This window comes from Tachypleus tridentatus, chromosome 4 (assembly GCF_004210375.1).
Source record: "Tachypleus tridentatus isolate NWPU-2018 chromosome 4, ASM421037v1, whole genome shotgun sequence".
Taxonomy (NCBI): Eukaryota; Metazoa; Arthropoda; class Merostomata; order Xiphosura; family Limulidae; genus Tachypleus; species Tachypleus tridentatus.
The window spans coordinates 48,371,899-48,384,812 of record NC_134828.1 but is presented as its reverse complement, the minus strand read 5'-3'; the positions used below and the strand labels follow the sequence as shown (position 1 = coordinate 48,384,812).

The following is a 12,914-nucleotide window of genomic DNA, read 5'->3' as shown; positions in this document are numbered from 1 at the left end:
CTACCTTGCCATTAACCTAGACTCAGCCTAATAGATATCACTGAATGCTGGAAGGTATCTTGTTTGATTGCAGCTCGTTAGTCAGTGATTTTAGGTTATTCAAAGATATCAATAAGAGGTTATAGTAGTAAGTGCAACATTCAGCTTCATCCGAAGATGCATAATTGGACTGAGATTGACAGTTGTGTTTTGCCCCCAAAAATTATTAAAGTTATTATCATATTTTTTTAACATTAACTGGATCTTTCATTTGGTCTTTTTGGAGTTTCCAAAACATTAATCATGGATCTGTTCCTTTGTGGAATCTCCCACTATATGGCTTATTGTTACTATGGTATAAATGGTTTGAACTCAATACAAAGTTCAGGGTTTAGGCATTCCACAAAATGACAGGGTTTCATCGTGTAAAAAGTACAGTTTTTCAGAATATTTTCACAACATGAGCACAGTAGATTATTGCATAATTACCATGTAGAAGTCCTTGTCCATCAGGGTGAAAAGGCTGCATTGTTGAATGGGCATAGCTGATAAGAGTCCAAATATATTCTGTTATGTTATTTGCCCTTGTATAGAAATCAAAATCTCCAGTTAACAAAAAACAGTATCTTATCACATCATTCTAGTAATTCAAGTAGATTGTACTATAAGGCCAAGTGCCTGATTTTAACTTATTATATTCATAATTTTAATAAGTACAGAAGGAACTCAAATGCAACTCATCAGCCCTCATAATGTTTTTCCAGTCATTCAGTGCTCACAATTGATAATCCAAACTGCATTTTCAGATACATGAAACTTTCTGCAATGGTTTTTTTTTTTGCATACTTCATTTTAGAGTATATTTTTAACTCCACGAAATCCAAGCCTGCCAACAGGGGTGGGAGAAAAGGGGGCAACTGCTCAGGAGCCTGGGCAAATGAAAATGGTTGTGCTGCAAAGTCTGCAAAGCAACTTTAAGCTATATCTTCATATCATCCTAAAACAAGCATAATTTTAGTGGCTTTCCTTTGCATATAGATGGTTGATACATTAAGAATGGTTGATATAATTAGTACATATTTCTTAATTTATAGATTTAATAGATATTTGTGGTTAGTATATTAATGTTTTTATGGTTATACTTTGAGCTAAACTAGCTGATGCTATGATCTTGCCTTGTATATGTGCTCGTTACTGTCCTAATTTGGGATCTTCTTTTTAATAAGTTCTAAAAAATGTTAAAAAGAGAGAGAAATGGGCCAGTAAGGATATTTGCTCTGGGGCTCTAGCTAAGTAAGTTCTTTCTTTGTTTTGATTTAAACCATTCACAATTTCACTGTATTTAGGACTTGTGATGTACAATACAAATAATTATTTCACCATACACCAAAATTATAAACAAAATTTTAATGGTTAATAAGAAGGCATCAGTTATTATATGTACCACTTGTTAACCCTTCATATACATATTTTTGTATTTTTGTTATATGATTTTCTTTGCCCATACAAAGTTATATAGGCCAATAAGGCCTAACACAACTTAACAAGGTTTAAATAAAGTAAAAAATGATAAAGCAAACTTTAAAAAAAATCTTTAATTGTGGAAAAATTTGTTTAGGAATATTTCTTTTAAGTAACATGTCACCACAATAATCATTTATCACACTGTTCCAATATATATGTAAAAAAGAATTGTAAAAGAGCATTTATGACACATTTAGATCATTTCTTAAAGTTGAAATATTGGAAATAATATTACATCATAGTAAATGAGGTGGAGAAACATTAATTTATTAACAAAATTGATAAAATTAGATTTTTATGCAATTTACCAGATCAAATTAGCATTAATATTCAAAATTAATATGATTTTTCTAATAAGTTACTTCATATGTCATATTATACTCTGAAAAAATTTAGAAATTTCAAAACTAATAATTTCATTGAGAGCATGTTGAAATCAACCTTTTAATTTGCAGTTTGGTTTAGATTTTACTTATTAAATTAGTAAAATTTTTCTTTTAAATATATCTCAATGCTGAAGCATTTGGATTTGTAATATGTGGAAGAACAATTACAAATTGTTTTCTTTAATTTTTTATTTCAGTGATGTAATCTTGCTCTGAACATGAATGTAATGATTCAGAGCATAAAAAGTTAATCCAAATGCCTGTATTGTTTTTGACTGGAGTGCTAGCAAGTTTTCCTATCACATTTTGAGTGTGTGACGTAAATTGTGAAATCATGTTCAAAGTATTAGAACAGTTTCAACTGTATAAAATGCAAGATAGGCAATAGTGCATAGATTATTGGTTACTGAGTCTGCTAGTAAGTTACAGTGAGTCTTTTACAGTGAGTTGTTGAGTAAATTGAGTTTGTGTTCTTGGTGTGATGATAAGAGATGTATGTTATTTTATACTTGAGAAATTAGCACGTTTATAAAGCTGTTGGGTTAGGCTTAAGTTCATAGTGAACACTGACAGAGAAAGTTAGTTAAGTTAATCAAATATGTTTAATCTAATGTAAGACATAAAACATTTTTTTATAAGTTAAATTATCAATTGGCATTATTGTTTTATCAAATAATCTTTTAATAATAAAAATCAATGCAACACTGGTGTGTTGTGGGAGTGAATTTATTTTGATATATAAAGTAAAATTCATATTCAACTCTACCTCAATGCTCTCAGCATAAAATTTAAATTGTAAAGGAATTCATGAAACAAAGGAAAGAAGACCAAGAAAGAAAGAGGCATAAAATTTGAAAGAAGAGAAAGACAAAATCAAGAAGAAAGTAACAGAATATTAGAAGATCAAAAAGAAAGAAACAGAGAATTAGAATAAAAAGATAGGAATTTAAGAGAGGAATTACAATACATAAAATTTTCTGAAGAATAATGAGCAAAAATAAATTTGATTAAGGACAAGATCAGAGAAACAGTGAGAAATATACAAAATGAGATAAATACCTGAAAATGAACTTGGAAATACAAAAGTCACACCAGCCAAACATCTTCCTGTATCTGCTCAAGATTTTAAACTTGTAAATTTTAAGTTATGAAATATGGAATAAGATAATTAATCTGGTTTGCACCTGTTACTACTGTTATTGTGTCCCTGTTGTATTCCTGCAAGATCCTCCTTAACTATTGTCAAAATATAGAATTTAGAAGGCAAGGTCAACAATACTGTTTAATCAGGAAACCAAAAGTACCACGTGTTTCACTTTTAAACTGACCAACTATAATAACATTAAGCAACCATTTTGATAGGTGTAACAATCATTAGGCTGTTTTATTAAATATACTTGAAGTGTCATGTTAGAGGAAGTTTTTAATATAAAATGTTTGGACGGTTAAGAGTAAAGAATCAGATTTTAGACAAATCTGCCTAAAGTTTTTTAAAAGGTTTTACCAGTTACCTTGTTAAGGTGCTTCATGTGAAATGATGGATTAATTGACACACAACTAATTCATTGTAGTTATAGTGAATGAGAATATGCAAATTATTCTAAATCAAAATAGGTGTCAATCTTTAAAGAACATTGTCTGTTTAATGATGAAACTTAATCATTTAACATCACAGATGAATACTTAAAGATACCTTCCAGAAATTATGAGATTATCAGTAGTACAGAAAAATCAACTCTTTATAGTGGAAGTCTAGAAGAACATGAAGGATTAATTAGATAACTGTTTATTCAGAATAGAAGAAGTAAAATAAAGAACAAAATGAATTTCAGTTGTAATTCAAAAGGCTATATTTCTTGGAACTGCAGAAACTATATTAAAAAACTGCTTTCAAACAATGACAGTAAAAAAGATTCTGCTATAAGTTTGGAAGTATCAACATATTATATCCAAAATTGTAATGAATAAACTATTTATAAAAATAAAATGAGAGGATGAGCATATTCTATCTACCACAATAAAAATAAGGAGCTCGTTACTTAAAAGGAAACACTTTATAAATCAGTATGCTAATTGATAGGAAGACATGCACCATGTTGGTTCACATTCGTTCTACATCTGTTAAGGCATAACAAAGCTTCTTCTTTTATAAACATGCAAAGGTTTGTGCAATAATGTTTTACTTTATTTTTTGTGAACGTTTTAATGCTCTGCAGAGTAAAAGCCTCTGCAACATGAGACAGCCATAAGATGAACTTACAGTAAAAACAGTGATGGAAGCACAAAATTGTGAAGACAACAATTACTAAAGTGTGCCTTTGGAATGTGTCAAAGCTACACCACTATCTAAACTGTGAACTTGTTCTTTCACTGTCTAATTTGGTAGTGAAATTGGGATATTGTCTTCACAGAGTAATCAAGAATATGGATTTATGGAAACAGCAAATGTTAATAAAGTTCAGCAAGAAGTAGATTTGAAGTCACTCACTCTGTGGAAAGCTTCTCCACATAAAATAATATGTCATAATTTACATTGAGGAGGAATGCTTACTTGGTATAGAAATCATGTGTGAACACAGTATGTAAGATTAGACTTGTACCAAACATTTTTGCAGTGTATAATCATGAAATCCCTGTGTGCTGCATCAGTTGTTCTCAACGTTTTACTCAACACCCATCCTTTCATTTGTCTGTGGTATTTTATACCCCTCATTTGTACACATGTAGAGTATAAAAATTGTGGTTTTGAAATGCTGAAGTGGAACCAGCAGTAAGAGCTTTATTTTATAAACATGCAAAGGTTTGTGTAATAATGTTTTACTTTATTTTTTGTGAACGTTTTAATGCTCTGCAGAGTAAAAGCCTTTGCAACATGAGACAGCCATAAGATGAACTTATAGTAAAAACAGTGATGGAAGCACAAAATTGTGAAGACAACAATTACTAAAGTGCAGCAGAGTAGAACCAAGATAGTTAGGTGATTTAAACCAAAAGTAATATTCATATGGTTTTCTCCAGAAACATATCACTGAAAGAATGATCTTCTGGACAGCCTCAAAGAAGAATTTATCAAAAGCAAATCAACCTTCTGAAGAGCCTGTCAAACTCACTTCCAATGTATCATCGAGGGTGAAAACACTAATGTATTCATAGTCCATCTATCTGAAGAGAATTCCAACATGGAAAAGATGAAAAAAATGAGAGGCCATACTGTATTTGTACCATAAACAATAGGATAAATAAACACCAAAAACGTTGGAAACTAGACAGTTCAGGGAGAGTAAATGAATAAAGAAAGAAGATTCTGTTTTGTTCATCAAATTTTTGAATGCACTTTATTTCACATACTTAATTTATAATATATAAATAGTAATGTTGTTAATTGTCAGAGTAGAAAGCTATGTTTTTTATTTAGACTTTGGTATTCTTTCCCAGGGAAAGGTTTTACATGATATGTTGAGTATGTGGCTTAATCTCCGAAACATTCACCAGAGTATTAAAGCAGTTTAAGCATTGTAAAATGCAAAATAAAACAGAATAAATGGATCATTCATTATTTATTCAGTCCTTTAGTAAGATACATTTAATTTGTTAGAGAAAGTTGTTGAGTGTGGCAAGTTTTTTAGTCATTTAGAGGTCTGGCATGGCCAGGTGGTTAAAGCACTCGACTCATAATCCAAGGGTTGTGGGTTTGAATCCCCGTCACACCAAACATGCTCACCCTTTCAGCCATGGAGGCATTATAATGTGACAGTCAATTCCACTGTTTGTTGGTTGAAAAGTAGCCCAAGAGTTGGCAGTGGATGGTGATGACTCGCTGCCTTTCCTCTAGTCTTACACTGCTAAATTAGGGATGGCTAGCATGGATAGCACTTGTGTAGCTTTGTGCAAAATTCACAACAAACCAAAAACCAAACTTAGTCATTTAGCTAGTTTAGAGCTGTAAATATTAAGTCTTATTTTACTTATCATTTAAGTAAAATATTCACATTAGTATGTACTATGAACTAGGCTTATTATTAAACATTAAGTACGTTAACTAATGAATCTGCAGTGTGATATTTTCTTTAGAAGGAAAAGAGGAAGTAACATCATACAATGTTTATGAAAAACAAGGCACCTTTTAGTCCATTGAGGCTATCCTTCAAAATTCAAAACAGAAATCCACCGAAAAATCACCAATACTGGACTATACATTCCTTGGGACTCAGCACATGAAACAAAACAAAAACTCAACATACTAAGAAACCAAATAAACACAGCCATAAAACTATGCTCACCAGATAAAATTAACGATGAATTAAACAAAATAAAACAATGCTTCATCAACATCAATAAGTTTCCTCACCAAACCGTAGAAAACATTATACACACGCACCTAGACAGAAAGCAAAATCAACCAACAAAAGTAAATATATCCCACGAATCAAAAAATCACGAAACCAGATACTGCTGCATACCATATATTCCTGACATCAGCAGAAAAATAGCCAACATTTGGCAAAAACTAGTAATAAAATATGACATTCCAGTTAATACCAAATTTATTCAAAAACCAGGCACAAAACTGAGGTCTATACTATGTAAAAACTACACTGACAAACACCACACCAACATTATTTATAAAATACAATGTGATAACTGCCACGACTTCTATATTGAGAAACAAGTAGAAAAATGGAAACCAGATTCAAAGAACATAAAAAGTCACCTTCACACGTTTTCGAACACTGCAAGTCAAATAAACACAATATAACCATAGAAAACACTCAAATACTAAATAAAGAAACAAACATAAACAAACGCAAAATTAAAGAAGCCTTACTTATACAACAACTTAAACCCAAAATAAACCAATATAAAGGAACACCTTTATACCTATATTAATATAATAAAATAAATAAAATTATATATTCAAACATCTAATACCGCTCTCTACATTTCGACACACAGTTACACAACCCCTTTCAAACATGTGGTCAGCTTCCGGTCAGTTACCTCTTTCTTTGTGAACCTGACAATGACCAAAGAAGGTCGAAACGTTGTTCGCTCTTCTATGTAAAATATTTTCTCTATATTTCTCTACAAGTGGGTTTTCTCGACATCACTGATGATATGGATTAAGTTATTCATTTGTGTCTATGTTTACTAGAAAGACATGCACACTACTTCCTTAGAATCATTTCTTTCTTGGTTAGCTGCAGTAATCATTTTTATTTCTAACTATATTGATTCAGAGCGGAAGGATAAGTATTCTCACATTTTTCCTTCTCGTTTTCTGGGCTAGAGTGTTATAAAACAGTACTCTCCTTCTTCTCTGATTGTTGGTTAAGCTAGTTCTTAATAGGTTCATTTTTAATGTATGGACATAGCTGGATGGTGTGAACTGCATGATTTTAGTTTGTATCAGCTACTGTAATTTATGTGTAAGCTACTTTTGTGACACTGGCATGTATCAAAGCCCCGCCTATTCTCCATACTAGTGAATTCATTCTCTCACTGTCTTATCATTACACTTTTTCAATTGTGTGGTGGTCATGCCCAGGTTTTGATGTGTAAACTAGCATATTTCTGTGGATATTGCAGGATATTTACTCTAGAGAAAGTACCATATATCATGTCTACAGAGTGTAAAACCTTCTACTCAAACATCAGCATTTTTGGCAAACACCCATTTGACTTATACTCAGTTATTAAATGTGCCATCATGATGTATGGTAATTGTACCTTACAGTTTGAATGGTATTAACAAACTTAACAAACACATACTTGATATTCTGTATTACCTACTTTACTAAACCATTAGACTTGGAATGATAAAGTGAAGTGTTCATTTTCACCACATCTAAAACTTTGCACATTCTACAGAATAGTAGACTTCTTAAGTTAGTTGCTTGATCTTTTCAAGTTCTTTAGACATATCTATTAGTTGCTCCATCAATGCATCAGTCACAATCTGTGAAGTAGTTGATAGCCATGAGTGCATATATATATAACCTCATTACTTCCATCTGAGTAGATCATTGATATCCAAGACTATTCTGTGTTTGGATGTAACAAACTATTCTCTGTTGAAGCGTAACATGTTTGTGATGACTTTTTCTCTGAATGGCACACATCAACAGTGTTAATACTAGCACTTAATATATTGACTTAAATGCATCCAACAGAACCACCATTAAATGTTAGCACAAATTTAGGTAACACTTTGTTATTCCAATCTGGAAAAAATCTCATACCTCAAAGTACTTAAGTCCACTAGCCATAACATATGCTGAGAACCATGGCTTAATAATTGATAACAATGGTAGAGAAAAAAAATTCTTACACTCATAACTCATACAAGTGTCATAGTTAATTGCATCCATGCTATGTTCCACAATTTCAGCTGATCAGGCTCCACCTTGCTGCATGGCAAAGTGTATACAGGATAGATCTGGGTCTATAGATCTGTAGATTCAAGGAATAATGTATGATTAAATCAGACTATTGGTTATGGTTCCAAACGTGGTTTTTCTCCAGTAGAATTCCATTTTCAGGGTTTTAACCACAAACTTTAAATGTAAGAGTGAGCACCAAGAAATATTCAACATAAAATTATTGACTCTTGACTGTGTTTGATTTAATACAATTTTGAAACACTGACTGCTGATATGGATTAAATTATTCATTTCTGTCTATATTTACTAGAATACAGTTGTTAAACTTTACCCCTGATATGAATTGCATTGTTCATTTCTTTTTATGTTTTAGAATACATCTGTTAATGCTATACTCTTGACATGGATTATGTTATTTACTCACATCCAGTTTTGTTCAAGTACAGCATCCATGAGAATATTGTTCTTAAACCTTTATCCTAGTGGGAAGTGAAACATACTTTAAAATCGGATAATACCATTTACAGTATTCATAGTCTTAGGAGCTATATTAGTTACAGAAAATGCTGTATGCATCTAATTATTTTTTATTCCTTAATTAGATATTTATGAAAGCTTTGATGTGCTAGGAAGTTATATACTTTATATCTTGTTTGTTTGTTGAAAATACTTTATTATATAATTGTTAGTGTACATTTTCTGTATTCATTTATTTCAGTTGGAAAGTGATGCTGCCAACATATTGAAGGACCTTCAACAGTCACTAAACACCGTCCAAGATGATTTAAGCTCAGAATTTGCTATTAGGTAAATTTACTTGATATATATTTATATGCCTAGCTTATGTATTAGTGCCAATGTATTAATGTAAGCCTAGATGATGTACTAGTTTTAGGGTGTTAGTATTCATTATTTTATGTAAGCCCAATTTAGGAATTAATGACAATGTGTTAGTGTAAGCCTAATTAATGTCTTGTGTAAACACTGATGGTGAAACAGATTTCACTGTGGTTTTGAAAACAGTTGAACAAAATTGTAACTCATTTATATGATGGAAACCAAGCATTCATAGTACTGGAATAATTAATTTACTAACAACTGAGTAGTTGGTAACCCCTGTTCACAAAGATAGTAAAGTTTATCGTTACATTCTTTTTCTAACACTATTAGAAGGTGCCCAGCACTCTTATATTTAAAGCCAAAGCATGCTACTACACCTCAAACACATCTATTCCACACATTTCATTTGTGTAACAAACTAAATGTTTGTTTTAGTGCAACTGCAGAGTTTAACTCTCAAATTTCCAACTTCATTTTACTTCATTCTCCAGACAGTCTAGTATATCCAACAAGTTTATCATTAATATTAATTAAAAGTAATCCAGTTAAATGGATCAGAACTAAAATTTATGGTTGGTTGCTCGGTTTGGTGTTTTATGGTGTAAAGCAACTAGGCTATCTGCACCAAACATCCAGTAAAAAGTTAAAATTAAAGTAAATTTAGTAAAATTCATGAAAGTAAATTATGGTAAAACAAAATAAAGTTTAATTTTTGAATAAGAAAACATAAATATCATTAAATTAAAAACAATTTATACTCTACAGTAGTAAGAGAAAAACTACAGTAATACAAATTGTAAAGAACTTTCTGTAGCATAATTGTAATTATCATAACTAACCAGGAAGACTAACAGGTAAGTTCAAAAACCACTGTTAGTCACCTGAAGTTGGCCTTTCCAGTTCTGGTTCTGAGTTATTTGACATCATGACCATTTTTAGAAAGTAAGATAATACAAGTTTTTAAAGACTTGTAGCACAATTTTAATTATAACTCACCAGGATAACTAATGGGTAGTTCAAACAGCAGTATTAGTCACCTGAAGTTGGCCTTTCTAGTCCTGGTTTTGAGTTATTTGATGTTATGGCCATTTTTAAATTTCAAATCAGACTAGATGTACTATGATTCTTAAATGGCAATCACATTAAAAAAGATCTGATGTATAAATTAAAAACTTAAATAACATTAACAAAATTAATGGCCTTTACAAAAGTAAAAACATTTCTAAGGTTGACTGTGTCACCATCACCAGTCTGATGTTACGGATAAACCTTGGGACAGAACATGTTTAAAATGGTGCCATCATTGAGAGTCATAAGGATAGCAAGACAGTAGAATGTGACTTATTGTGACCCGAGTGTTACACAGACAACACATTGGTGCATCAGTACCAGATAAAGGAAAACGATGTGTTTAAAAAACTGTGACTAATGTGTAGTCTGGTTAGAACAACTTCCTCTTTCCAATCCTAATGGAAGCAAGATGGCCAAAGTCCAACAGAGGGTTTCATTTGGAAAAGCTTGTTTTAATGTTGTCCACTCTATGTCGACTGCCAACTTGCATGGAGCCGATTATTGAATATAGGACCATAGTCCATGTATGGAACAGGCAGAACAGTGGTAGTGTCAGAGCAGATAGATTTAGCTGCAGTGTTGGCAAAATCCTTCCTGCGAATACCAATATGGCCTGATATCCAGACAAACTGGACAGAAGTAGATGTTAAAGAGAAATGGGTCAGTCAGTTTTGAATATTGGTGAGAACAGGGTGTGATCTAACTTGAAGAGATTTCAGGGTCATTAGAGAACTGAGCGAGTCAGTATAAGTGGTGCAATTTGAGTACCGCTCAGCTTCTTTGTGATCCAGGGCAAGAGAAATGGACTATAGTTGAGCAGTGAACACAGAAGCTGTAGAAGGGATTTTGTGCGCAACCACTGAACCACAACAAGCCATAGCAGAGCCCACACAGTCACCTGATTTTGAACCATCTGTATAAATATCAATGGAAGGATGGTTCAAAAGATGTTCAGCAAATAACAGACAGTATTTCCAATCAGGAGTGTCTGCTTTTCTCAGATGATATAAAGATAGGTCACAGAATACTGTATCTCTGAACATAAAATAATAACAAGTACAAAGCAAACAGTGTAATATAATTATTATAATTTACCTGCCCCCTGCTAGTAAAGCGGTAAGTCTACAGATTTAAAATGCTAAAATCAGCAGTGTTATTCAAGGACAGACTCAATTCATCCAACTGCACCTGCATACGAAGGCCAAAAGAAGCAATGGCAGATCGTCTGTTCTGAAAAAGTATAGTCCACCAAGGAAGAAAAACACAGCCCCTGGTGGGATGCTTTGGTAAGGAACAAAGTTTCGAAGCATATAGTAAAGTCCTTGATGATGAAAGGGGTCTTGCATCTTTTAGGCCGAGGTTCTGGCAGAGCCATAGACCAGTGATCCATAGGCGAGTTTCGATCTATTAAGGGCACGATATAACTTTACCATAGAACATCGATCCACTCTCCAAATGCTAGAAGAGAGGACATGAAGGATGTTCAGTGCTCTTGTACATTTGACCCACAGCTGTTTGATATGTGGTATAAAGGTCAGCTTACGATCAAAGATAAGCCCCAAGAATTTTGTCTCAGGGACCACAGGCAGAACAATACGAAGTTCAGGATCAGGGTGTATTGCCCATTGATGGCAAAAGTGCATGCAAATGGTTTTAGAGAAAGAGAAGTGAAAGCCGTTTGCTGTGGTTCACTTCAGTAAACGACTGAGAGCAGTCTGTAGCTGCCGATCAACATACCTCATGTTCGACAACTGACATGAGATGTGAAAGCCATAATCATAGAGCCTGTTTGCAACAGCAAGAGGGAGTTTTCAGTGATGACATTAATCTTTATACTGAAAAGTGTGACACTCAAAACACAGCCCTGAGGGACTCCAAACTCCTGTACAAAGGAACAGGAAAGTGTCGAAACCACATGAACTTGGAATTTCTTGTCTATTAAAAATATTTAATAAAAAGTGGCAAATGACCATGTAACCCATATATAGGGAGGTCGGTCTAGCAATATGCTATACTTCCATGTTGTATCATAAGCCTTCTTAAGGCTTCTCTGATTGATGTTTCAAGCCAACTCAGGTGGTCCACAGTGGAGAGCTGTCGTCGGAACCCACACAAGGTGAACAAGAGGAGGTTGTTTAATTTGAGGAATGAAACAAGATAAGTATTAAATGTTCTCTCTAAGGTCTTAGAGAGACAGCTTGTCAAGCAATTGGAATGTAGTTTGAAGGAATTTTGGGATCCTTCCCAGGCATAGAAAAAGGTAGGACAATAGCCTGGTGCCAGGCATCAAGAAAAATATTCTTCTGCCAAATTCAGTTAAAAACAATCAGAAGAACAGCAAGAGAAGCAGGAGATAGATGGCACAGCATTTCATAGTGTACATCATCAGGTCCAACTGATGTACTGCAAGACTGATGAAGGGCCAGTTTGAGTTCCACCAGTGTAAAGGGATAATTATAGTCATAGAGACAATCAGCTCAAAAGGAAAGAGGTGATTGCTCTGCCTGAGTCTTGATGGCTAAGAGGGTAGAGGAAGAAGCAGATGTGCTAGATACCCAGCAAAAGCTTTCACCTAGAGTACCAGTGATGCTCCGGGTATCAGCTACTTCCTGGCCATCAGAGAGCATGATCGAGAGGAGGTCAGCATTATATTGCCCACTAACCTTTTGGATCTTGTCCCCTATGACTTTGGAACTGGTAATAGAAGATATGCTGGTTGTGAACTTGATCCAAG

At 33.3% G+C, this 12,914-nt stretch overlaps 1 protein-coding gene across 1 annotated transcript in view; it reads left to right on the top strand.

Annotated features, from left to right (window-relative positions):
- The window catches only part of LOC143249080 (protein unc-13 homolog B-like), a 169,435-nt gene that overhangs the window by 115,667 nt on the left and 40,854 nt on the right, over window positions 1-12,914 (top strand). The window contains 1 exon segment of the mRNA XM_076498292.1: window positions 8,988-9,076. Coding sequence (XP_076354407.1) covers window positions 8,988-9,076 — 89 coding nt within the window.